The sequence below is a fragment of the Nycticebus coucang genome, chromosome 10 (assembly GCF_027406575.1).
Source record: "Nycticebus coucang isolate mNycCou1 chromosome 10, mNycCou1.pri, whole genome shotgun sequence".
NCBI lineage: Eukaryota > Metazoa > Chordata > Mammalia > Primates > Lorisidae > Nycticebus > Nycticebus coucang.
Window position 1 is genome coordinate 103407711 of NC_069789.1, and position 27448 is coordinate 103435158.

The 27448-nt window shown below is 43.9% G+C and overlaps 1 protein-coding gene across 4 annotated transcripts in view; it reads left to right on the top strand.

The window, feature by feature from the left end:
* The first annotated feature begins 783 nt into the window (after positions 1-783).
* Positions 784-27448, top strand: part of FCRL5 (Fc receptor like 5) — a 36491-nt gene continuing 9826 nt past the window's right edge. For 3 of the 4 annotated variants that reach the window (XR_008383221.1, XM_053607353.1, XM_053607354.1), the window contains exons 1-9: positions 784-937; positions 3827-3847; positions 5076-5324; positions 6218-6469; positions 8613-8891; positions 11165-11443; positions 15694-15972; positions 17648-17926; positions 19604-19882. Coding sequence is in view for 3 of the 4 variants with exons in the window: in XM_053607353.1 (XP_053463328.1) it covers positions 817-937; positions 3827-3847; positions 5076-5324; positions 6218-6469; positions 8613-8891; positions 11165-11443; positions 15694-15972; positions 17648-17926; positions 19604-19882 (2038 nt within the window). In the remaining variant the exon portion in view is untranslated. The remainder of the gene's footprint in view (positions 938-3826; positions 3848-5075; positions 5325-6217; positions 6470-8612; positions 8892-11164; positions 11444-15693; positions 15973-17647; positions 17927-19603; positions 19883-27448) is intronic. The other variant, XM_053607355.1, reaches the window with a different exon arrangement.

Genomic DNA, 27448 nt, shown 5'->3' on the forward strand with positions numbered 1-27448 from the left:
AATATACTCAGGGCAATGTACATTTGTACCCATGAAATTAAATACCCCCTTAAGAAGGCCAAGGTATGGGCCCAAAGGGAGAGGGTGGGAATAATTATTTGAAAGAAAGAAGGTGGCCCTCCTCGCAGCAGCTGTCTTAGGGACCTTTGTTGACTAGGATGCCAGGTCCCTAAGACATGAGCTGCTGTGAGGAGGGCCACCTTCTTTCTTTGACTTTTAAAAACATATAAAAACAACACAGTCACATGGTAATTTAAAAAGTAATACAGAATAACTTGAAATCTCTCCTTCCCACTTACAGTTCCTCAAGTGAAGTCACTATTTTTGTGTGTGTACTTTCCAGGGAGAAAAACGTATGCTTATAAGAGTTTATAAATGCATTTATTCTATTTTTTAATATCCACCCAAGCGAATAATGCTACAAATACCAGTCTGGCCCTCACTTTTTCCTTAAGATTAAACAAAGTGGTCTTGCCTTGTCACCTGCACAGATTCCCCACCTTCTTTGATGGCTTCCCTGCTTGCTGTGCAGATGAATTAGGATATTTTAAACCGTCTCATATCCACAGTCTTTGATGTTGCTTCCAGCATTTAGGCGATAATGAATGCTGCAATCAATGTTCTTGTGGAAATACATCCTCATACTTATCTCAAGGGAATTTCCCAACAGCAGAAATGTGGGGTCAAGGGCTTGTATTTTTAAAATTTTTTAATTAGTAGTTAAAGATGGGTACACCCACTTCCTTTTTCTAACTCACAGATGCATTCTGCTCTTTGTGACAGAGCATCTTCTCAGATCTGCCCCCGGGAACCAGTATGTGCTATAACCACAGCAAGATCAAACCAAGCCTGCTCTTCCTGAAAAAAGACCCCTTTTGGTTTCAGCCCAGGGAGGTCCAGGTCTTCATGTTCCTGTGGATGACACTACTGACCCTGGGTGAGTACAATGGCTCAACACAGGCCCTGGGTGGGTGGGTGGGGTTGGGACAGCTTCTCTCTCTGCCACAAGTCTGGCCCTTTCTGAGGCCTTTTCTTGAGATCCAGCCCTGCACACAGGCGTTACTGCAGTGCTCAGGGGGTGTTCTCTTGAGCCTGAGGGAAGTAGTCACAGCTGGAAAAATCCTTCAACCATACAGAAATGGAAACCATAGTGACCACAACAACTAATGCTTTGTTCATTTATTTTGTTCAACAAACACTTCATGAAGTCCAGGAAATGTGCTGAGGTGGCTTATTCATATTGTCTTATCCAGAGACAAACCCACTCTCCTTTCTGTAAAGGAGATGCATTTATTCCTCATATGCTAGTCCCGGGCAGGAGGAACCAAGAAATTTGCTCTTCTTTCTGTACTCAGATACGAATCACAGCAGTGACTGGCAGATTAAGATCATGGGATGGGGTAGACACAGAGAGACAGCAGGATACGGCGAGGAAAAGGCCAGGGCAGATGACATTCTCACTGTGTCTGCGGGCATGCATAAGTGTCTATCAGTGCATACCTACGAACTGGCTGGTTTTTACCAAGATCTAAATATCAGAATGTAATACATTTATGCATTTGTCAAGCAAATATTTTTAGTGCTATCTATGCATACCACACTATGCCAGGTGCTGAGAATGATGGGGATCCATGGAGGACATTATTTTTGTCTTCAGGAAGTTCATAATGTAGAAGGGCTCCCAGCAAGGCTGATGTACAAAAAACAGCTAGATACCAAGATTCCAGTTAAATAACTGTCCAGGCAAAGGTAGCAGCAGATGGTGCAGGCAGATAGTAAACCATATGTCAAATAGCTGGTAAAGACTTTGTGAAACTTAGGAGTGAAGCTGGAGGGGCGGGCATAGGGGTGAGGTCTAAGAGAAGAGGCACCGCAGCTGGAAGGTATGTGGACTGTCATTTCAGAGATAAGAAGCTCATCCCACTGTGGCCCCATTAGAGGGGGAAGACAGAGGGTGGCCCGGAGAGTACCTGAAGGGTCAAGCAGGTTCAAAATGTCATCCCTGTCCCTACCCAACTACTTAACCAGTATTCTGGCTGTGAAATAGGACTAATCCTACACTTGCCTACCTAGGGCTTTTGAAAGATTACGTGAAATAACATGTGTAAATGTTAGCTCCATTTAATACAATGCAACAGCCAAGGTGGCCAAGATATTCAGGTGGTGGTGAGAACACAGTCAGGTTTGGACAACTCCTCCCTCAACCCCATGTACACAGACATGGGTGATGTGCTACTTACTCACTGCCAGATGTCAGCTGCCTTGCACTGGCACACAGCTGGCATTCCACACATCTCTGTTGAATGAATAAATTGAATCTGTCCCTTAGATGTACTCAGTTTATAAACCTGCCAATGTTGCCTCATCACTCTCATTACCCATTTCTCAAATCTGTATCTTTCTATCTCTACTATTACTAACCTAGCTCTTTAAGTAATTGACTGTCCAACAAATAAATAAAAATGAATGGAATATCTTTTGCATGCCAGGCACTGCTCTAGATCCTGGAGGGTATCTGGTGAATATAAGAGCAGTCTCAGTTCTCGTAGGGATTGTGTTCTAGAGAGGAGAAAGGAAGCAGGCAAACAAACAGATGATGAGATTAATAGTTTGGGACAAACACCCTGAGAGAGATTAAACATCACCACCTTGGCCCCATTTGCTAACCAGCCTATTGGTTTCACACCTGGGTGTGGTGTACTGACACTAGAGAAAAACCTCTTGAGACCATGTGTGAGGAGGGAGAGTTAACCTGAGTGGAAAGGTGGGAAATGTAGAAGAGGGACAAACACGAGAACAAAACACACCAGAGACGAGAGATAGGATGGTGTCGGGAGGACTGACGCAGCTGATGGCTGTAGCCAGCACCTGAACAGCTTTATACACTATCTTAACAAGGTTGCATACATCTTAATACATGGTGGAGAGATCATCCTTAAAGACGAAAAACTGTGCTTGCTGATAACAAGTGTGCATGGGCTACGGAACTTCTGACAAGTGGAAAGAATGTTGTTTGAGGAGAAGTGGTTGGGGGTTGCTCCCTGAGCATTTCCCAGGCTGTAGGGGCCCTGCCGCCCACAGCCTGCTCCCCACACCTGGGCCCACTGACAGAGAGCTCCACCTATGTTTCAGTCTTGTCGTCACTCTCCTTGAAATCTTTCCATAGCTCCCAGTGGCTTTTACAGTAAACTCAGAGCCACTCACTTGGGCCCCACCAGCCCCTCTAATCTATTTCTCCCACCGTTCCCTATCTTCCAGACTCCCCAACTCCTGAACACCAGTGTCATTTTCTCACTCTGTGCCTCTCTGCCTTGACTGCCCTCCCCATCACCTCTTGCCTCACACAAACACTAACTTTCACCTGCCGGTTCCTGTGTCTCACAGTTTTCTCAAGCATCACCTTCCATGTCCCCCCCACCTTCAACACACACCCTCACACCCTTGGTGGCCCTTCTGCACCAAGATACCCTGTGTGTGTCCTTTACTGTGCTCCTTGTGTTATGATTACATCACTTTGTGTGGTGTGCCTGTCTCCTCCACCAGTCAACTCCCTGACAGCAGAGACCATTTCTCAAATACATCTTAGAAGCCCAATCACAATGTCTTAGTACATATATTTAGATAGATAGATAGATAGATAGATAGATAGATAGATAGATAGATAGATAGATAGATAGATAGATGATAGATATTAAATAATTATTAGATTTTTACTGAATTTTTAATGGAAGAAGCAATAAATAGATGGGAAAAAAATAGACATTAACTTTGAAAAGTCACAACATTTGTAATCTGTGCTCATCTCTGGCTGTTAATTTTTTTGCAGCTCCTGTCATTGGACAGTTGGGTGAGTTCTCCTTTCTTTTGTTCCCCCTTGTTTCTGGATAAAAGCATCTCCATAATAACTAGGGAATATTCATGATGGCCACCTGGAGTCTCTAATATCTCCTGCTTTCTTGCCAAGGCCAGCAGAGGTGTGAAAGTGTCACCTGGTTTATCAGCATTGCCCAAAGGCCAGGAGAGCCTCCTGGTTGTCCTCTGATCCTCACTGGGTGAGGAGAGAATGCTCAAACAGCTCCTGGCCTTTGTGAGGCCCTGCATTTCCCTCTATTGCAAATAGACCCCCCTGAGCCAAGCATGACATCCTTACCTCCATGGCAAACATGCTGTGCTCAGGACAACATCCTTCCCCAGTCAGTAAGCCAGGAACCCCTCCTGTGGTGGTGCCAGCAGGAATGCTGCATTGTCTACAGCTGTGGAGTGAAATCCCTGGGAAGCTGTAGGGAGCAGAGGACCACCCAACACCTGGGCCCTTACAAGGGAGAAACGCAGACGGGGAGATGGGAAAAGGTTAGTTAGCACACAGGTAGGCCGTCCTAGCTCTTGGTGCCAGTCTTCTGGGTCAGAGTGGATACTTGAGGACCTATGAAGAGCAATTTCCCACATCCCCTCTCTTTGTCCAAAATCAGCATCCCCAGCTGACCTTTGTCTAGGTCACCTCTAGATGCTGGTGAATGACGTGTTCATTCCTTGCTCTACCACAGTTAGCTATGATGGGATTTTCCCGGGCATTTGAATCTTCATTTAAAAATCGAAGGTATTAGATAAATTGCTCAGTGCCAAATGTATGACAATATAATTTATTCTTTTTTATTTAGACTAGTCAAGTGCCATAATGAGAAGGAAGAGAGTAGAACAAGAAGTTCAATCTGTGAATGACTGAGATAGCTCAATACCTTTGAAACCGTATGGTTTATTCTTTCAGGAAAAGTGCAAACTTGTGATTTTAACAACACCTTTGGAAGTTCTTATGAATTTGAGAGCATGACAGAGGGGCAGGACAGGGGCAGTTTTTTCTAGGATGGATCCACTTCTATGGCAGGCCAAGTAGCCAGTGATGTCTGACAGTGAATCCCTGCTGGTATTACCCTCCGCCACCCCCTCAGGTGAAGTGAGTGCCCTGGCTGACTCACAGCATGAGCTAGGGTCTCCAAAGCCAGGTCCTCCAGTCTGTCCCATGCTGACCCCTGTGGCTGGGCCTGCAGGCCCCTCCTCTGACCCATTTCTCTTCTCAGAAACTGCACGCAAACCTGTGATTTCCCTCCAACCTCCATGGACCACTGTCTTCCAAGGGGACACAGTGACTCTGACTTGCAATGGGTTTCGCCTCTACCCACCACAGAAAACAAAATGGGAACATCGCTATTCTGGGAAAGAAATAGAAACCCCAGGAAACACCCTTAAGGTCCGTGAATCTGGAGAGTACAGTTGCCAGATCAGAGGCTCACCCCCAAGTAACCCTGTGCACCTGGTCTTTTCCTCAGGTGAGAGCGAGTGAAGGGAATGGAAACTTTAGAAACCATTCCTATTCGTGGTCTCCTCCAGCTGTGTCTTTCATTCACTGCTGTCAACTCTTGAGTGAATAATTTTATTCCACACTGTGGTCAGACAGACAAGGAGAGAATGGAAAAGCTCTGGATACCACCAGATAGGGAACAGAATTAGCTTCTTAAGTTTGAACGTAACATTTAAGAAGATTTAACTTATCTGGATAAAATTCATTCAGCCCAATGAGAAGTGATTTGAAGTAGCATATCGACAGGGACGTGATTGTCAACCACCTAGTTTTAAAGCCCTCTAATTTTGTGAATAAGGAAGATGTGGAGTAGCAAGGAACAAATAAAATGCTTGTGCTCTTTGACTTAACAATTCCTCTCTTAAGAATTTACCTGCTGAAACAATCATAGAAATATGTCACCTAAAAAGGAAGGCCCGAAAGGACCAAGAAGAGAAGACTCAGTAAATAAATAACATTACTGACATTGAAAGAAAATTTAGCAGCCATTGAAAATCAGATTCAATGATACAATTAATGACATATGAAATTGTTCATAGCATAGTAAATGAAAAGCAAATTGTCAAATCTATAAATAGTATCCAAATCCCATAAAAAGAAAAAAATACAGACTCTCAAATACATGAACATGGAAGAGAAAACATTGTCAAAATATGGGTGGTGGGATGATAGATGGGTTTTACCTAGGTTTCTACTTTTCTCAAGGCACACGTGTTCCTTTAAATATTAGAGAAAAAAATGAGCTTATTTTAACAATGATTTTTACCGCCCCCTCTCCTACAAAAGCTACTTGGAATATAACAAAAGTGTAAGTGGGACCCATGGGGTGAACCAAATTAACTGGGCTTGTGTTTCCCATAGACCCGCTGATCCTACAGGCTCCCCTCTCTGTGTCTGAAGGAGACAAAGTGGTCCTGAGGTGCCAGACAAGGGCCAAAGGATCGCTGTACACTATTTACAAGGATGGTCAATGCCTGCAACACCTTGAGAGAAGCTCTTCCTTTACTATTGGTCATGCGCGTCTGGAGGACAATGGTGACTATCACTGCAATGGATATACGGAAGATCTCTACCTTTCTTCCAACACAGTCAAAATCCAAGTTCGAGTCAAAAGTAAAGGCTTCATTATTTTTTGAAGTGGGTTGGTAAAAGGAGGGCTCCTGGGTCACAGAGGCAGAACAGGAAGAAAGAGGTGGATTGGATCACTCAGGGTGCATTCCTGCAAGGGCCACAGGAGGTGTACCAGTGCCATGGGCGGAAGGGTGTCGGGAGTCATGGGAACCTTCCTGTGCCTGCCTCCGTGAGCTCGCTTGTTGGTGCTGAGGCAAGGGTCCCCTATTGCTCTGAAACTATTGCAATTCTTCTCTCTAGAACTATTTCCTTGTCCTGTGCTGACAGTCAGCCCCTCTTGGCCCACAGACAGGAGCCCAGGGATCCTGACCCGTGAGACCCAGATGGCAGACCCACAGAGGTCAGAGGTCAGAGGTCCAGCTCTGTTTCTGCTTCTTCAGAGATAACTGGACACTGGGATCTGGCTGGTGCAGCTCCTCAGAGATCATGATTCCTGCCCTATGGGTTGAAGATTCAGGGTCCTACTGGTACACGGCAGGGAAAAGAAGCCTGGCATCATAATAGAGAGCTGGAGACCCAGATACACATGCAGAGTGTCAGTGGGCTCTGAGGTCTGTCAGGGCTGGGGTTGACAAGCTAGGCAGATCTGCCTTTCAGTGGGGGCTGCCGCCCCACATGCCAAGAGCTTCTAAGACCTGTGAGAATGGGAGCTGTGAGACAGGAGACCCCAACTTTGGGGGACATCTAAAAGAGAGTAGAGCCAGGAAAGTACAAGAAAAGAGAGATGAGTTTGTTTTTTCTCACAATACCATTAGAGCCTTCTTGTCTCTCAGAAGGCTCTCTTCCCAGATACCGTTTTTTCTCTGCTAGGCCCATAGGCATAGGTGTGGGCTGTGGCAGAGCCCTCTGACTGGGCGGGCTCCTGCTTGGCCAGATGGTCAGCTCCTGGAATGCCAAGCATCAGAGCACAGTGCCTAAGAACAAGAAGCCAAGGAATAGTAGCATGGGGAACGAATCATTCCAAGTTGATGTCATTAGGGGTGGTGGTGTACCTTCTATCACTTTTTCCTAAGTTTCTAAAATTTTATATGTCCTCAAGCATGAGTGCTAACCTATGACCAATTGCTCCCCCTGATTAAATTTGGTCAGCCTCATAGGAATTTTATTTTTCCATTAGGAAGGGACATAGTCTGTGATGCATACCTTTCTCTGTGAAGAGAGAGTAAAATTGGGAGCATTCTCCTTAAATTTACTCCCATTCCTGGGCCAAAAAAAAAAAAAAAACACAAAAAAACCATAAAGCAAGAAAGATTCTATGACTCTATTTCTTCTAAATTGACTAAGTTTTATTAATCTTACGTTCTACAGTTACAGGTAACAGGTATTTCGTAGATCATTGGTTTAAGGAAGGACAATTCAGAGAAGGTGGAGAGAGTGTTACCACAGTTGCAACACAATCATTTCTAGCATGGTCTGTCCTTCAGCACAACTGGTAAAAGCTCAACCTCAGGCCCTTCTGCCCTCTGTTCAATTATCTTCTGTTCTCCTTCAAGACCTAAGGATGACTCAGAAAGACACTGCCCTAGGCCAACATCATTGTGAAAAACCACGCCCTTGCAGGGTATGGGATGCTTTCATCACAGACTGGTGGGACTGTCCTGGCTCCATCTCCTTTGACTATTTAACACACTAGAGGGGTTAAGAAGTTCCCACTCAAGGGCAAGTTTACTGCACATGCTAAGTTCATTTCCAAATAGCCCCTGCAATCCCTGTGGCCCCAGGACAATCACCTTTGATGCCAAGGCTCCCTGTCCCCATCACCACTCCCTCCCTCCACTTTCTCCAACCGCTGAACACTGAACATCATCTGGAATGACTGCCCCTGTTCCATCAGTGGATGGGCAGCCCTGAGGGGAGGCCAGGAAGGGCTGCCTCTGTGCCTTGTCCCAGACACTCCATGAGACACTGGGGAGTAGAGGGCTTCCCTGACCAGGGAGTTCCCTGGGGGAGGGGTACCCCAGAGCCTCCCCACACCTTCCTCTCTATTCCTAAGGACAAACCAGTTCCAAGCTGGTCCAACTTTCTATATGAGAGCAGCAGATTTAGCCCTGCCTGTCCAGTGACTCTTCTCCATCCATAAACCCCCCTCTACCAAGCGTCTCATCTGTCATTTTTACTCATTCAGGAGTTTTTGCCAACTTCCAAACACACCCTCTCCCAGCTTCCAAGTCCGTATTTGAAGGTCAGGATCTATTGTTCACCTGCTCAGCAGATGGAGTCCCAGGGGCCACATTCTCCTGGTATAGAAGATTTAAAAACCTGGGTAAGGAAAGGATTTGGATGTACTCAAGAGCAGAGTTCCAGATCTTGGTGAAAAGCAGCCATGCTGGGGAGTATTTCTGTGAAGCAAAGAACAAACGCACCTCCATTCTCCGCAGCAACCCAGTGGCCATCGAGGTGAAAGGTGCACTCTGTCGGGGTCTCCTGGGGAGTGGGTTGTCTCGCTGCATGTAGTGGTCTTTAGTGAAGACCACGCAGTCCTTGGGCGGGAGCCAAGACTGACAATTACCAATGGTCCAGTGCTCTGAAAAGCCTACCAGAGGCCAGCAGGAAGGAGTTAGGAACAGAAGGGGCTATGGCAGTGGGGCCTCTTGGAAATGCATAGAAGTGGAGATGCAAAAAAACTCTGAGATTTGGCCCATGTCCACACTCTTCATATTTACAAATGTCATCTCACGTTAAGTGAAATATCTCTTGGGAATAAAGCCAGAACAAGTAGTAGGATGTTATAACAGGGGCTGACCTGCCATGTTTCCTGACAAGCCCCTTTAATTTTACGATGTATAGGGGCACTCCTTGGCCACCCACTTTTCTCTTCCTCACAATCAGGCTTTCAGGGCACAGGACACTGTGGAGAACAAGGTAGAAGAACTTCATTGTGATACTGGGGACCTTCTCCCCCAATCCCATATCAGTTTTATCGTGAGGCTGAAATGCTGAAGACCTAGGGTCCCTAGAGAGGGGGAGCACCCCTCATCCTCTCTCTGCCCACACAGCATTCTGGAAATGACTCCTGCATTGAGAAAATGGACTGGGGACCTGGTCGGCAAAGAGAGGACACTTTCCAATAGAAGTGAGCTCATAGCCAGGTCAGATAGTGTCCTTCTGTCCTTCCCCACCTAGAGACTCCATCTGCAGGAACTACAGACTCTGGGCTCATGTGGCCTCCTGACAGGCTCATTGCTTCAGCCTCACAGCTCTGAACTCTTTTCTGTGACTACTCTCAGGAACACAGGAGTCCCTTAGAGTGAATCATTAATAAGAAAATACACAGTCTAACCAAAACTCTCATAATGTAGCTATGAAAACTTTTCAGGGTCTAAATGCTGTGAAAATCAGCAATCTCTGGCCAAAAAGTAATGCTGGAGCTCAGCGTTACGTAGTTAGACAACACTCAGTTCTTCATTCTGATAATCACCAGAAACCCAGCCATTCCTGGATTGGGTCTTTTTCTTGCTGGCACTCGACAAATCTTTGCCCTCTCACCTGCTTCCTGTTTCTTCCTCAGACCATCTCCATGTCCCTGTTGACCTCCCACAATGTGAGCAAATGACATCTCTCATACTTCTACCAGCCAGATGCCATCACACTCTGAATGTCTCTGAAGCATACCTCTCTCTCTCTTTTTCTCTCTCTGTCTCTCCTCCTCCCCACCCTGTCTCCAGCTTCTGTAGAACTTAATAATTATTATTTTCCTCTCTTTCCTCTGGATCCTCAGATACTTGATGTGCCAATCGACCTATTATTCTCAGTAGCTTCCAAATCAATTCTGTTTCCCAGGGATATAGAAGTATCTGTTATGCCACTTAAGAGTTAGTCATTGACAAGAACCAATGTGCAAATCCACGTGGGATGTAGAGACAGGTAGCAACATCACAGTTACTCCAGAAATGTAACTCTGGAGGTGTAGTGATGGATGTAACTATGAACCCCACACTACATCACCTTCTTTACCAGGTCACGCCACCGTCATGCCCTCAAAGCTGTTAGTAGTTGTGGCAGTGAGGAGAATGGCATCTGTGGGGCTCTGTGTCATTCCCTCCACTCATGGTAATTCCAGGCTTGCTGTTAAGGAGACAGTGTTATTCATCACTGGTCAGGGGTCAGGAGAGCGCAGGTCCTGGCTGGCCTTGGAGACAGCCTGCAGACAAGTCTCCTAGCCTGCTGCTGACTCAGTTTTCCCCCAGCAAATCGAGAGGGTCAGTCTGGGTACAGCTGGAAATGTATGTCAATCTGGAAGGAAAAAGGGTCAAAGGCAAAGCCCCAGGGCCCACCCGAGTGAAGGAAGAAATAGAGACAGGGGCTGAGAAGACTCAAGTGACTTAGGCAGTGACAGACAGCTCTTCCAAGGTTGCAGGTGGAGGGAAACATCAAGGAGCTGGTGCGGGTAAAAGTGCGGGTCTGGGGGCAGCAAGATAAGGATTTCTTCTTGAAAGTGTCTTTACTTCCGCAAAAGGGAGTCAGGGGAAGAGAAGAGACTAGAGGTCTAGTGAGGAAGGAACAGACTGGAGACAGCCAGCATGAGGGACAGGAGAGAGCTGGTGGAGAAGCCCAGGATGCTGCCAGGCCACCCTGTGGGCCCATGGACAGCAGAGACAAGGCAGGCACATCAGTCATGCATCAAAACCTGCTGTTAGAGCCAGAATCCATTTCTGACTAATTTTTTCTCTCCCTCAGTCCCTGTATCTCATCCTGTCCTCACCATCAGCTCTGCTGGGGCCGGGACTTTTGAGGGAGCCCTGGTGACACTTCGCTGTGAAGCCCAGAGAGGTTCTCTACCCATCCTGTACCAATTTTATCGTGAGGACGCCCGCCGGGGGAGCCGCTTAATCCTGCCCACAGGGAGAGCATCCTTCAACCTCTCCTTGACCATAGAGAATTCTGGAAACTACTACTGCACAGCTGACAATGGCCTCGGCCCCCAGCGCAGTGAGCTGGTGAAACTGCCTATCTCTGGTAAGCCCTGGGCTCTTGCTGAGAGTCCCCTCCCACCCCTTCAGAAGTCAGCATGTGCCTTCCTACCCCATTTGAAAAAATCCCCTTCTTGTCCCCCTTCTCAGTGAGCCAGCCAGCTGGGGTCCCCATCCAACCCTGGCTTGGCCAGCCCCTGAGAAAACTCAGTAGATCGTAGCTTTTACCAGTTGAGTTCATTCTTTTAATTGTCTTTTTATGATTTGCATGTTCAGTCCCTTGACTTGTTCTTAATCTGATACACAGAAGCATCTCCTGTTTCTTTACTAAAGCTTACATGTTAACTTAGCTATAAGCACAGACATATGGACAAACATTGAGCAAGACCTTAATTTCCTCAGAAATTCCCAAGCAGTTCAAGCTCTCGTGTAGGAGGTCTGGAGAAGGCAGGTTGTGAATGGAAAAGGAGAAATTGCTCCCTGGGAACCTCTTCTGGGGTTTTCATGATCCCACGTCTTCTAATTCATTAAAATAAGTATTATATTGGGCGGTGCCTGTGGCTCAAAGGGGTAGGGCACTGGCCCCATATGCTGAAGATGGCGGGTTCAAACCCAGCCCTGGCCAAAAACTGCAAAAAATAATAATAATAAGTATTATATAATAAATCTTTGTTGCAATATGACATACATTCAGGAAACATAGACAAATCATTAGGTGCATAACTCTCCTTGGTTACTTGTGTCACCATTAAAAGGTGTTATTTTAGGAGTAAAATTGCATTTGTTTCACTCCTTGGTAGAGAGAGAAAGTTCAGTTTTCTTCTCAGAGAAGCAAAACAGTAAGATAGAAAAATCTTGAGCCTGGTTTGTCAGACATGCCCCTAATATAAATTATTGGGCAAAGAGATTATGATTTTAAAAATATAATGTTCAGTCTCTCTCATTCTTTCTCCTTCATGAGAGGGACCCACTTCCAACTCTCTTTGGAAGTGCTCTAAACTTTCTCTTTGTTATTCCTGAATACAATATATCTGTGACCCTGAAAAACATTAAAATTAAAAAATATAAATATAAATGTTCTGAGACCTAGACCTTAAAGTCAGAGCCCGATCTATCTAGAGATGCTTCCTGACTTCTTGCATCTTCTATCCCATTATTAGGGTTTTTTCCTTCTTATTTTTAGCAACACCTAAAACCTCTTTCTTGCCTGTTTCTTGTCTGTCTCCTTCAATGCCAACAGCAGATGAGCTTGATGAGAACAGAACCTCCTGAGTCCTAGTCTCTAAGACTGAGGACGTCTTTGGTGTCCAGCACCTAGTAGGTCCTTGATCACCAGTTGTAACTCAATGAACAGATGAAAAGATGGTAAGAAAAGATCAAAAACTGATGTAGCAGAGCTCAGGAGGACAGAGAAAATACCAAAGCTATTTAGAAAGGAAATCCAAATGTGGAGCAATAAGAATAGAATGGATACCTCTGAAAACTGTTCATTAAATAAAGAATAGTTTGAGAAAATAACACAGAAGGAAAAGTACAAAGACAAAGAAATAAAGGCAAAAGATTATGATAGGGAGATCAGACTAGGGAGACTCCCAAAATGTGGATAATTAAGTATTTCTAAAAAAAAAAAAAAAAAGAAAGAAAGAAAACAAAACTCAAAGAGGTAATTTAAAAATTGTCCTAAAGCCAATAAAACTTGAATATGTAGATTAGAAGATAGATCTTGATGTGATTATTGAACTTCAATAAGTTTGTGTGTATGCGTGTGTGAGATCATTGTGGGGAGAGAGGGAAGGCAGTCATCTCAGAAAGAAAAATATCAAGATGATCTTAGATTTGCACAGAAGTCAATGCCCAAAGAGAGAGGAGTGGTGTCCAGACTTGGACTTCCAGGGGAAATAAGAAATGAGAATTTTATATCGAATCAAAAAGGCATTGCCAAAAATGCAAGGACTCAGGGAACTTAGCACCCGTTAACTCTTCTTTAAAAAATTGCTTGATGACAAACTCCAGCCCACCAAGATGAGAATGAATGAAAAGGACTCATACTGAGGGAACTGTGATATGAAAAGTGAGCACCAAATATGAGTACATTGGTGGTTCTCAACCCTGGCTGTACATTAGAGTAGCCTGGAAACTTTGTAAAAAGGCCTATTACCAAGTCCTTCCTACACCAATTAAATTCTAATTCTCTCAGAAAGGGACTTAGAATCAATGTTTTTTTTTTTTTTTAACACATCCTGAGGCAACAATATTGTATGGACAGGGTTGAAGACCACCTACTTAGATATAGAAGCAAAGGCTAATCAACTATGAGAATTAGAACAAGTGACTATTACAAACACTGAAAATGTAAAAAAAAAATGTAAGAAAAATCAATTGTAATAGAAGAGGTAAAAGATCAAATATTTCCTCATGATTATTATTACTTAACAGTAAATTGTGAATTATTTCACAATTCAAAAAATAATTGACAATTTTTTAAAATTAGTGACAGATTTCAAAATTTCCATTTTATGAGCCATTTCTGAATGCTTTATAAACAATAACTCATCATAAATGGCTTATACTTTCTTAAAATTCCCTGAAAAATCAACCAGTAGCCAGGAGGGTCACAAAGGATTAGAGTGAGAGAACTATTCAGGTAAAGCAGCTATAGATGCCAAGACCAGAAAGTGACTAAACAGTAAAAATGAACCTCTGTGCTGACATGATCCTAACTGATCAGGGAGTGGGGAAATGGAAACTCTTATACACCATCCATGCAAATGTAGATTGGTTCAATCGTTTTATTTATTTATTTATTATTTATTTTTTTTTGTAGAGACAGAGTCTCACTTTATGGCCCTCGGTAGAGTGCCGTGGCCTCACACAGCTCACAGCAACCTCCAACTCCTGGGCTTAAGCGATTCTCTTGCCTCAGCCTCCCAAGTAGCTGGGACTACAGGCGCCCGCCCCAACGCCCGGCTAGGTTCAATCGTTTTATTAATCGACACTGTAATGGTACATATTTATGGGTACAATTTGATGTCTTTATACATACATATTTTGCATAATGAGTAAATTGTGGTCTTTAGCATATTCATTGCCTCATGTATTTATCATTTCTTTGTTGTAAAAATACTCAAAACCTCTCTTCTAGCTGTTGTGTAACATGCTCTATCTTACTGGTAGCCATGGGCACCTGTGTGCAGTAGAACACCAGAGTTAGTCCCCTGTCTAATTGCAACTTTGTACCCTTTCCCCTTCCCAGTTTGGGATAACCACTGCTCTACTCCCAGCTTCTATAATGCCAATACACTTTGCCATCTTTGTTTGTTTTCTTAGAGTCTACATATAAGTGAGATCATGTAGTATTTGTCTTTCTGTACCTGACTTATTTCACTTAACATGATGTCTTCCAAGTCTGCCAGTGTTATTGCAGACAATTGACAGTACTTTATTCTTTTTCATGGCTGAATAGTATTCCATGGTGCAGACAGAGCATGTTTCTTTATCTGTCTTTGGACACTTGGGTTGATCCCACATCAAACTGTTATAAACCACACTGCAATGAACATGGGGTGCAGATGTCTCTTTAACATCGTAGTTTCATTTCCTTTGAATAAACACCTAGTAATCCAATTGCTGAATCACAAGGCCATCCTATTTTTTTTTTTTTTTTTTTTTTTTAGGAATGTCCATAGTGTTTTCCACAATGGCTGTACTAATTTACAATCCACTTACATTGGTGCAGTGGTGTGTAAGTGTCTCCCTTTCTCCATGTCCTCACCAGAGTGTGTTTTATTTTGATGACAGTCACTTTAACTGGAGTGAGGTAGTATTTTATCATGGTTTTCACTGGCATTTCCCTGATTACAGATGCTGAACATTTTTCATGTACCTGTTGGTATGAATTCTTTTGATAAATGTTTATTAAGGTCTTTTACCCATTGATTATTTTGCTGTTAAGTTCTTCATATTTTCTGGATATTACACCTTTGTCTGATGGAAAGTTTGAATATTTTCTGTGTGTTTTCCCATCACTTTGTTAGTTGGTTCCTCTGCTGTGCAAAAGCTATTAAGGTTCACGTAAATCCATTTGTTTATTTTTTTTTTAAATTATGTTACCTGAACTTTTGAGATCTAATTTAAAATGGTGGAACATGTTGAAGAAAAATTTGATATCACATTTCATTATTAAAAATGTTCATTTACTTCATCCCAGAAATTCCTCTAAGAATTTATCTTAGGAAATAAATGCACAGGCCAGACATGGTGCCTCATGCCTGTCCACTACCTCTTTTCCTCCCTTAGTTCCAGTGTCTCGCCCCATCCTCACCTTCAAGACTCCCCGGACCCAGGCTGTGCTCGGGGACATGGTGAAGCTTTGCTGTGAGGCCCAGAGAGGCTCTTCCCCAATCCTGTACTGGTTTTATCATGATGATGTCACCCTGGGGAGCACCATAGTCCCCTATAGAGGAGAGGCATCGATCAACCTCTATCTGACTGCAGAACATTCTGGAAACTACTTCTGTGAGGCTGACAATGGCCTGGGAGCCCAGCGCAGTGATGCTGTGTCACTCAGTGTTACCAGTAAGTCGACTCTTCCAACCAGCAGCATAGAAAGGAGCAGACAACCCACCCCACCATTCCCAGCAGCCAGTACTGGGCACTGTGGTGTGCACAGAGCCACTTGCTGTGTGCTGTCTGTCAGTCCTGCTGCCCTCACAGCCTCTCTGTGAGAGCTTTGCATTCCCCATGCTCAGGAGCTCTCACCTTCCCCGCCCTGCCACGCCCTTTCCAGGTAGCAGAGGTCCATAGCCACTGTGACCAAAGCTCTCCTACCCAGAAGTAAAGGCTTTTCAAAACACAAAGTGTATCCTGATCAACACTGGATCTGGGAGTTCTGGGAGTCCTTGAGTCTCACCTCAGAGATATTTAGTTGTGGTTTTCTCTGTCAATCCATAAAACAGCCAACACTTCTGTTAGTGGCTCATAAATTTCTCTCTAGCTTCTCCTGTCCCCGTCCCACATCTTCCTGAGTTCTCACCTGAGACCCTCGTAGAGGACATCCCAGTGTCTCTCTCCTGGCTTCTGCCTTGCCCTGCTCCACCCAGCACTGTCGCTGCCCCCCACATCCCCCATCCTGGGCTTGTTCCTGGTGTCCCCATCTCAACCCCACACTCTGCCATCACATCATGATTCTAATGTCCACTGTGTGGCACACTCAGCACCTCAGCCACATGAGTGGAGACTTCCTCTCCACATGAGTCACCCCCTCCCACACACACACATTATTCCATCTCTGAAATGACAATTTAAGCACCTGGTGTCTGACAGCCACCTGCTATGCTGCTGCTTGCTTCCCCTCTTCCTGTCACTGTGGTTCTCAGACCTCCATGGAAGGCCTGTTCATTACCAGCTCTGCTGCCTCCCTAATCCGCCAGCAGTGATGCCCCAAATGGGGTCTCTACACCCATCTAATAAATGGTCTGTCCTCTAAGATATGGGGGAGAGGCCCGCATGCCCCTTCACTCTTCAGACTAAGGCCGTGAGACCAGAGACCATGTCTCCCTCACAACACTGAACCCCTGCTGTACGTTGCCACTCCTGAGACTGAGTGCTCAATTAATTTTTTTATTGTTATTAGTTTTGAAAAATAAATTTATTTCAGGTTAATGTGAGAGTACAAACAACCAAGTCAAAAGATTTGACTTTGTTAGGTACAGTCCCTCTTGTGGTTATGTCCACACAAAAGGTATGCCAAACACCCCACTCCATGCCCATTCAGTGAGAGTGCTCATAGTTCTTAAAAATTGTTGCTCAATTAATTTTGATGAATGAATATAAAAATGAGCAACTAAATTCACCAGTACTCGTTTTCTTACAGGCCCCATTTCTGGTGCAGCCCAGACCGTATTACGTCCCTGGTTGTGTAAACAACAGGTCTCCTCTGCGCTTGGCTTAATGCTCAGCTGATTTTTCCTTTTCCCCGATTGTCCATTCACTTAGAAGATGCTTCAGTTTCATTTTAGTCTTTGTTTCCAAGTTACTCAAGCACACTTGAGTTTGTTTCTTCAAATGCTCCTCACAGGCACTGCACACATGCTACTGTTTCTGAAGGCCTGAAGCTGTCATGTGGCTGAATCTGAGTGGTGTTACAGGTTATCTGACAGGAGAAAAACATTTTCCCATTTGAAATGTCCTTACTGTGCAGGGATGTAACTGAACAGAAGCGGCTAATGGTTAACTGTTTTGTCTCCCTCAGTTCCAGCGTCCCAGCCAGTCCTTACCCTCAGGACTCCTCGGGCCCAGGCTGTGGTGGGAGACATGGTAAAGCTTTCCTGTGAGGCCCAGAGAGGCTCTCCCCCAATCCTGTACCGGTTTTATCACAATGATGTCACCCTGGGGAGCAGCTCATCTTTCTATGGAGAAGAGGCATCCATCAACCTCTATCTAACTGCAGAACATTCTGGAAACTACTTCTGTGAGGCTGACAATGGCCTGGGAGCCCAGCGCAGTGATGCTGTGTCACTCAGTGTTACCAGTAAGTCGACTCTTCCAACCAGCAGCATAGAAAGGAGCAGACAACCCACCCCACCATTCCCAGCAGCCAGTACTGGGCACTGCGGTGTGCACAGAGCCACTTGCTGTGTGCTGTCTGTCAGTCCTGCTGCCCTCACAGCCTCTCTGTGAGAGCTTTGCATTCCCCATGCTCAGGAGCTCTCACCTTCCCCGCCGTGCCACGCCTTTCCAGGTAGCAGAGGTCCATAGCCACTGTGACCAAAGCTCTCCTACCCAGAAGTAAAGGCTTTGAAAAGACCAAGTGTATCCTGATCAACACTGATGAGTATGAAAGAAGTTCTGGGAGTCCCTGAGTCTCACCTCAGAAGATATTTAGTTGCGGTTTTCTCTGTCAATCTGTAAAATGGCCAACACTTCTGTTAGTGGCTCATAAATTTCTCTCTAGCTTCTCCTGACCCTGTCCCAGATCTGTCTCAGTTGTCACCTGAGACCCTTGTAGAGGACATCCCAGTGTCTCTCTCCTGGCTTCTGCCTTGCCCTGCTCCACCCAGCACTGTTGCTGCCCCCCAGATCCCCCATCCTGGGCTTGTTCCTGGTGTCCCCATCTCAACCCCACACTCTGCCATCACATCATGATTCTGATGTCCACTGTGTGGCACACTCAGCACCTCAGCCACATGAGTGGAGACTTCCTCTCCACATGAGTCACCCCCTCCCACACACACACATTATTCCATCTCTGAAATGACAATTTAAGCACCTGGTGTCTGACAGCCACCTGCTATGCTGCTGCTTGCTTCCCCTCTTCCTGTCACTGTGGTTCTCAGACCTCCATGGAAGGCCTGTTCATTACCAGCTCTGCTGCCTCCCTAATCCGCCAGCAGTGATGCCCCAGATGGGGTCTCTACACCCATCTAATAACTGGTCTGTCCTCTAAGATATAGGGGAGAGGCCCACGTTCCCCTTCACCCTTCAGACCAGGGCGAGGCCAGAGACCATGTCTCCCTCACAACACTGAACCCCTGCTGTACGTTGCCACTCCTGAGACTGAGTGCTCAATTAATTTTTTTATTGTTATTAGTTTTGAAAAATAAATTTATTTCAGGTTAATGTGAGAGTACAAACAACCAAGTCAAAAGATTTGACTTTGTTAGGTACAGTCCCTCTTGTGGTTATGTCCACACAAAAGGTATGCCAAACACCCCACTCCATGCCCATTCAGTGAGAGTGCTCATAGTTCTTAAAAATTGTTGCTCAATTAATTTTGATGAATGAATATAAAAATGAGCAACTAAATTCACCAGTACTCGTTTTCTTACAGGCCCCATTTCTGGTGCAGCCCAGACCGTATTACGTCCCTGGTTGTGTAAACAACAGGTCTCCTCTGCGCTTGGCTTAATGCTCAGCTGATTTTTCCTTTTCCCCGATTGTCCATTCACTTAGAAGATGCTTCAGTTTCATTTTAGTCTTTGTTTCCAAGTTACTCAAGCACACTTGAGTTTGTTTCTTCAAATGCTCCTCACAGGCACTGCACACATGCTACTGTTTCTGAAGGCCTGAAGCTGTCATGTGGCTGAATCTGAGTGGTGTTACAGGTTATCTGACAGGAGAAAAACATTTTCCCATTTGAAATGTCCTTACTGTGCAGGGATGTAACTGAACAGAAGCGGCTAATGGTTAACTGTTTTGTCTCCCTCAGTTCCAGCGTCCCAGCCAGTCCTTACCCTCAGGACTCCTCGGGCCCAGGCTGTGGTGGGAGACATGGTAAAGCTTTCCTGTGAGGCCCAGAGAGGCTCTCCCCCAATCCTGTACCGGTTTTATCACAATGATGTCACCCTGGGGAGCAGCTCATCCTTCTATGGAGAAGAGGCATCCATCAACCTCTATCTAACTGCAGAACATTCTGGAAACTACTTCTGTGAGGCTGACAATGGCCTGGGAGCCCAGCGCAGTGATGCTGTGTCACTCAGTGTTACCAGTAAGTCGACTCTTCAACCAGCAGCATAGAAAGGAGCAGACAACCCACCCCACCATTCCCAGCAGCCAGTACTGGGCACTGCGGTGTGCACAGAGCCACTTGCTGTGTGCTGTCTGTCAGTCCTGCTGCCCTCACAGCCTCTCTGTGAGAGCTTTGCATTCCCCATGCTCAGGAGCTCTCACCTTCCCCGCCCTGCCACGCCTTTCCAGGTAGCAGGGGTCCATAGCCACTGTGACCAAAGCTCTCCTACCCAGGAGTAAAGGCTTTCAAAACACAAAGTGTATCCTGATCAACACTGATGAGTATGAAAGAAGTTCTGGGAGTCCCTGGGTCTCACCTCAGAAGATATTTAGTTGCGGTTTTCTCTGTCAATCTGTAAAATGGCCAACACTTCTGTTAGTGGCTCATAAATTTCTCTCTAGCTTCTCCTGCCCCCATCCCACATCTTCCTGAGTTGTCACCTGAGACCCTTGTAGAGGACATCCCAGTGTCTCTCTCCTGGCTTCTGCCTTGCCCTGCTCCACCCAGCACTGTCGCTGCCCCCCACATCCCCCATCCTGGGCTTGCTCCTGGTGTCCCCATCTCAACCCCACACTCTGCCATCACATCATGATTCTGATGTCCACTGTGTGGCCCACTCAGCACCTCAGCCTGACTTCCTCTCCACATGAGTCACCCCCTCCCCCCCACACACATTATTCCATCTCTGAAATGACAATTTCAGCACCTGGTGTCTGACAGCCACCTGCTATGCTGCTGCTTGCTTCCCCTCTTCCTGTCACTGTGGTTCTCAGACCTCCATGGAAGGCCTGTTCATTACCAGCTCTGCTGCCTCCCTAATCCGCCAGCAGTGATGCCCCAAATGGGGTCTCTACACCCATCTAATAAATGGTCTGTCCTCTAAGATATGGGGGAGAGGCCCGCATGCCCCTTCACTCTTCAGACTAAGGCCGTGAGACCAGGGACCATGTCTCCCTCACAACACTGAGCCCCTGTTATACGATGCCTGAGACTTACTGAGGGCTCAAATGACTTTTTTTTTATTATTAAATTATAGCTGAGTACATTAGTGCAATCAAGGGTAAATGTGCTGGTTTCATATACAATCTGAAATATTCTCATTAAACTGTTCTTTTTTTGTATTTTTTAATTGTTAAATCATAGCTGTGTACATTGGTGCAGTCAAGGGGTACAATGTGCTGGTTTCATATACAATCTGAAATATTCTCATCAAACTGTTCAATGTAGCCTTCATGGCATTTTCTTAGTTATTATATGCAGACATTTATATTCTGCATTTAGTAAGTTTCGCCTCTACCCATTCTAAGATGCACTGTAGGTGTGACCCCACCCATTACCCTCCCTCCAACCTAGCCTCCCCCCTCCCTTCCCCTTCCTTGGCCCTTTCCCCATATTCTTGTGCTAAAGTTGGGTTATAGCCTTCATGTGAAAGCTATAAATTAGCTTCATAGTAGGGCTGAGTACATTGGATACTTTTTCTTCCATTCCTGAGATACTTTGCTAAGAAGAATATGTTCCAGCTCCATCCATGTAAACATGAAAGTGGTAAAGTCTCCATCTTTCTTTAAGGCTGCATAATATTCCATGGTATACAAGTACCACAATTTGCTAGTTCATTCATGGGTCGATGGGCACTTGGGCTTCTTCCATGACTTAGCAATTATGAATTGGGCTGCAATAAACATTCTGGTACAGATGTCTTTGTTATATTGTGATTTTTGGTCTTCTGGGTATAAACCTAGTAAAGTAATTATAGGATCGAATGGCAGGTCTATTTTTAGGTCTCTAAGTATTCTCCAAACATCCTTCCAGAAGGAACATATTAGTGTGCATTCCCACCAGCAGGGTAGAAGTGTGCCCTTTTCTCCACATCCACGCCAACATCTCTGGTTTGGGGATTTTGTTATGTGGGCTACTCTTACTGGGGTTAGGTGATATTTCAAAGTAGTTTAGATTTCCATTTCTCTGATGATTAAGGATGATGAGCTTTTTTTCATGTGTTTGTAGATCGTGCATCCGTCTTCTTTAGAGAAGTTTCTCTTCAAGTCCCTTGCCCAGCCTGAGATGGGATCACTTGTTCTTTTCTTGCTTATACATTTGATTTCTCTGTGGATTCTGGTTATTAAACCTTTGTTGGAGACATAACCTGCAAATATCTTCTCCCATTCTGAGAGCTTTACTTGCTTTACTTACTATGTTCTTGGCTGTGCAGAAGCTTTTTAGTTTGATCAGGTCCCAGTAATATATTTTTGATACTGCTTCAATTGCCTGGGGAGTCCTCCTCATAAAATATTCACCCAGACCAATTCTTTCAAGAGTTTTCCCTGCACTTTCTTCAAGTATTTTTATAGTTTCATGTATTAAGTTTAAATCTTTTATCCAGTGAGAGTCTATCTTAGTTAATGGTGAAAGGTTTGGGTCCAGTTTCAGTCTTTTATAGATCACCAGCCAGTTCACCCAGCACCATTTGTTAAACAGGGAATCTTTTCCCCACTGAATGTTTTTAATTGGCTTGTCAAAGATCAAATAATGGTAAGTAGCTGGATTCATCTTTTGGTTCTCTATTCTGTTCCAGACATCTACTTCTCTGTTTTTGTGCCAGTAACATGCTGTTTTTGATAACTATCAATTTATAGTACAGTCTCAAGTCTGGTAGCATGATTCCTCCTGCTTTGTTTTTATTGCTGAGTAATGTTCTGGCTATTCGAGGTATTTTCTGATTCCATATAAAATGAAATATTATTTTTTCAAGATCCTTAAAATATGACAATGGAGCTTCAATAGGAATTACATTAAAATTATATATTGCTTTGGTTAGTATAGACATTTTAACAATGTTGATTCTTCCCAGCCATGGAGCATGGTATGTTTTTCCATTTGTTAACATCTTCAGCTATTTCTTTTCTTAAAGTTTCATAGTTCCCTTTGTAGAGATCTTTCACGTCCTTTGTTAGGTATACTCCCAAATATTTCATCTTCTTTGGCACTACTGTGAAAGGAATAGAGTCCTTGACTGTTTTTTTCAGCTTGATTATTGTTGGTATATATAAAGGCTACAGATTTATGGGTGTTGATTTTGTAGCCTGAGACATTGCTATATTCCTTGATCACTTCTAAGAGTTTTGTAGTAGAATCCCTGGTGTTTTCCAGATATACGATAATATCATCTGCGAAGAGTGAAAGTTTGATCTCTTCTGACCCTATGTGAATACCCTTGATCGCTTTTTCTTCCCTAAGTACAATGGCTAAAACTTCCATTACAATGTTAAAGAGCAATGGAGACAATAGGCAACCTTGCTTGGTTCCTGATCTAAGTAGAAATGATTTCAATTTAACTCCATTCCATACAATATTGGCTGTGTGTTTGCTGTAAATGGCCTCTATTAGTTTAAGAAATGTCCCTTCTATTCCAATTTTCTTAAGTGTTCTGATCATGAAGGGATGCTGGATATTATCAAAAGCTTTTTCTGCATCAATTGAGAGAATCATATGGTCTTTATTTTTTAGTTTGTTTATGTGCTGAATTACATTTATAGATTTACATATATTGAACCAGCCTTGAGACCCTGGGATAAATCCCACTTGGTCATGGCGTATAATTTTTTTGGTATGTTGTTGGATTCTGTTTGTTAGGATCTTATTGAGTATTTTTGCATCAATATTCATTAGTGATATTGGTCTATAATTTTCTTTTCTTGTTTGGTCTTTCCCTGGTTTGGGGATCAAGGTGATGTTTGCTTCATAGAATGTGTTGGGTAATATTCCTTCTTTTTCTATATTTTGGAAGAGGTTTAGTAATATATGTACTAGTTCTTCTTTAAAGGTTTGGTAGAATTCTGACATAAAGCCATCTGGTCCTGGGCTTTTCTTTTTAGGGAGATTTTGTATAGTTGATGCTATTTCAGAACTTGATATAGGCCTGTTCAACATTTCCACTTCATTCTGGCTAAGTTCGGTAGGTGGCATACTTCCAGGTATTGGTCGATTTCTTTCAGATTTTCATATTTCTGCGAGTAGAGTTTCTTGTAGTATTCATTAAGGATTTTTTGAAATTCTGAAGGGTCTGTTGTTATTTCATTGTTACCATTTCTGATTGATGAAATTAGAGATTTTACTCTTTTTTTCCTGATTAGGTTGGCCAAAGGTTTATCTATTTTATTGATCTTTTCAAAAAACCAACTTTTGGATTTATTGATCTGTTGTATAATTCTTTTGTTTTCAATTTCATTTAATTCTGCTCTGATTTAGGTTATTTCTTTTCTTCTGCTGGGTTTGGGGTTAGAATGTTCTTCCTTCTCCAGTTGCTCAAGATGTCCCATTAAGTTATGAACTTCCTTTCCTTCCATTTTCTTGAGGAAGGTTTGTAGTGCTATAAATTTCCCTCTTAGGACTGCCTTTGCAGTATCTCAGAGGTTATGCTAATTCGTGTCTTCATTGTTGTTTTGTTCCAAAAATTTGGTGATTTCCTTCCTAATCGCTTTTATAACCCATCTATTCTTCAGCATGAGTTGTTTAGCTTCCATGTTTTTGTATGGGTATGCAGATTCCTGTTGTTATTGAGTTCAACTTTTATTCCATGATGGTCTGAGAAGATGCAAGGAATAATTTCTATTTTTTTTTAATTTGCTGAGGTTAGATTTGTGGCCTAGGATGTGGTCGATTTTGGAGTATGTTCCATGGGCTGATGAGAAGAATGTGTATTCAGTTCTGTTGGGATGAAATGTTCTGTAGACGTTTGTTAAGTCCAGATGTTGAATGGTTAAGTTTAAATCTAAGATTTCTTTGCTTAGCTTCTTTTTGGAGGATCTATCCAGCACTGCTAAAGGGGTATTAAAATCTCCAACTACTATGGAACTAGAGGAAATCAAGTTGCTCATGTCTGTTAGAGTTTCTCTTATAAATTCAGGTGCATTCTAGTTGGGTGCATAAATATTAATAATTGAAATCTCATCATATTGAGTATTACCTTTAACAAATATGAAGTGTCCATCCTTATCCTTCCTTATTTTGGTTGATTTAAAGCCTATTGCATCTGCAAATGGGATTGCAATGCCTGCTTTTTTCTACTGTCCATTTGCCTGGGGTATAGATGACCATCCCTTCACCTTGAGTCTATATTTGTCTTTTAATGTAAGATGAGATTTTTGTATGCAGCAGATAACTGGCTTGAGTTTTTGTATCCAGTCAGCCAACCTGTGCCTCTTTAGAGGACAATTTAAACCATTCACATTAATGGAGAATATTGATAAGCCTTTCGAGCATCCAGTGAACATTTTTAATCCTTTTGCGATTGTGGAAGTTGGAATTTGATCAAAATTTTCTGGGTGGGTTTACTTTTGTCGTGGAGGATTATTCTGGTCTTTATGGAGGATAGGTCTGAGAATATCCTGGATAGCTGGTTTAGTTATGGAAAATTTCTTCAACATTGAATGTCATTAAAGTATTTAATTTCTCTGTCATAAATGAAACTCAGTTTAGCTGGGTACAGAATCCTGGGTAGAAAGTTATTTTGTTTTAGGAGATTAAAAGTCGATGACCATCCTCTTCTAGCTTGAAAGGTTTCAGCAGAGAGATCTTCAGTTATTCTAATATTCTTGCCCTTGTAGGTGATGGTTTTCTTTCGTCTGGCAGCTTTCAGAATTTTCTCCTTCATATTAACTTTAGTGAAATTGATTATGATGTGTCTGGGGGATGTCTTATTTGGGTTGAGACGTGCTGGAGTTCTGAAATTGTCTGCTATCTGAATTTCATAATCTCTTGGCAGGTCTGGAAAGTTCTCCTTCATAATCTCATGGAGAAGAGACTCTGTGCCTTGTGAAGCCATTTCATCACTTTTGGGGATCCCTACAAGACGAATATTGGTTTTCTTCTAATTATCCCAGAGCTCTCTGAGAGAGTGATCTGTTTTTGCCCTCCATTTCTCTTCCTCTTTGAGAGTTTGGGAGCATTGGAAAGCTTTGTCTTCAATGTCCAAAATCCTTTCTTCTGCTTGCTCCATTCTGTTACTGAGGGATTCTACTGTGTTTCTCAGATCTTTGAGGGCTGCAACTTCTTGTCTCAATGTATCAAAATCTTTGGTCATTTGGTCTTTGAATTTGTTGAATTTTTGTGATATCTTTTGGGTTACTGCTTGGAATTTTAATTCAATCTTATTTGCTATCCTGATTCTGAATTTCATTTCTGACATCTCAGCTATTTGTTTGTACATGGGATCTTGTGGTGTGTCTGCCCCATTGATCCTTGGGGGATTTGATCTACTGTGATTATTCAAATTGCCAGAGTTTTTCTGTTGATTTTGCCTCATGATTGTTTTTCACTGTTGCCTCTGGCCATCCTCAGAGTTGGGGAGGTGTATCTCCAAGATTAGACCCCAGTGGGATCACTCTATTGTTGCTGGATCGTTGTAGAGAATGACCCTGTGTAGTTCCTAGGGGGCTGCGCCAGCCTGAGAGTTCTGGTTTTGGAAGCAGCTCTGGAGTGTGACACACCCTGATCCAGCAACAGGGCAGAAGGGTGGTACTCACGGTTCTGTGAGTGCCTGGCGTCCAGTGACTTTGGCACAGAGAGCCCAAGGTTCCAGCAGTCTCTGGCCAGGAGAAGGACTGCGCTTAGAGGCAGGGAGGGCTCCAGAGGGCACTTGGCTACCAGAGTCCCTGTCCAGATGAGTGGGCCAGTGTGGAGGCAGGGAGGGTACAGGAGGGAGGACACATGGTTGCGCGGCTCCTGCAGTTCCTGGTCAGGGCATGCGGAGGCCCAGCGGGCACAGATCGGGGTTTGCGGCGTAGCTCTTACCGAGATCCGGGCAGGTGCTGATCGCGGTTGTGGTGCAGCTCTCTAGATGCCTTATTTTCAACCAGGAAACCACAGGCATACAATGAAACTTTGAACCCCTGGGATCCAAGAAGCTGGAGTTTGTGACCAAACAGCACAAAACTTCTTCTCAAACCGATTGTGAGTCAGCACTCCAGTTGAACACCTGATCAATCACTGACTCTCTCTGTTCTTTTGTATCAAATGACTTTTTAAAAATTGTTGCTTGAGGGCAGTGCCTGTGGCTCAGTGAGTAGGGCGCCGGTCCCATATGCCGGAGGTGGCGGGTTCAAACCCAGCCCCGGCCAAAAAACACAAAACACACACACACAAAAATTGTTGCTTGATTAGTTTTTGATGAATGAATATAAAAATAAGCAAATAATTTGATTAGTACTCATTCTCTTATGGGCCCATTTCTGGTACAGCCCAGACCCCCTTATGTCCCTAGTGTGTAAGCAATAGGTCTCCTCTGCTCCTGGTTTACTGCTCAACTGATTTCTCCTTTTCCCTGATTGTCCATTCACTGAGAAGACGCTTTGGTTTCATTTTAGTCTTTGTTTCCAAGTTATTCAAGCACACTGAGTTTGTTTCTTCAAATACTCTGCACAGTTTCAGGCACTGCACACATGCTACTGTTTCTGAAGGCCTGAAGCTATCATGTGGCTGAGTCTGAGTGGTGTCACAGCTCATGTGACACTGACAAAAACATTTTCCCATTTGAAATGTCCTTAC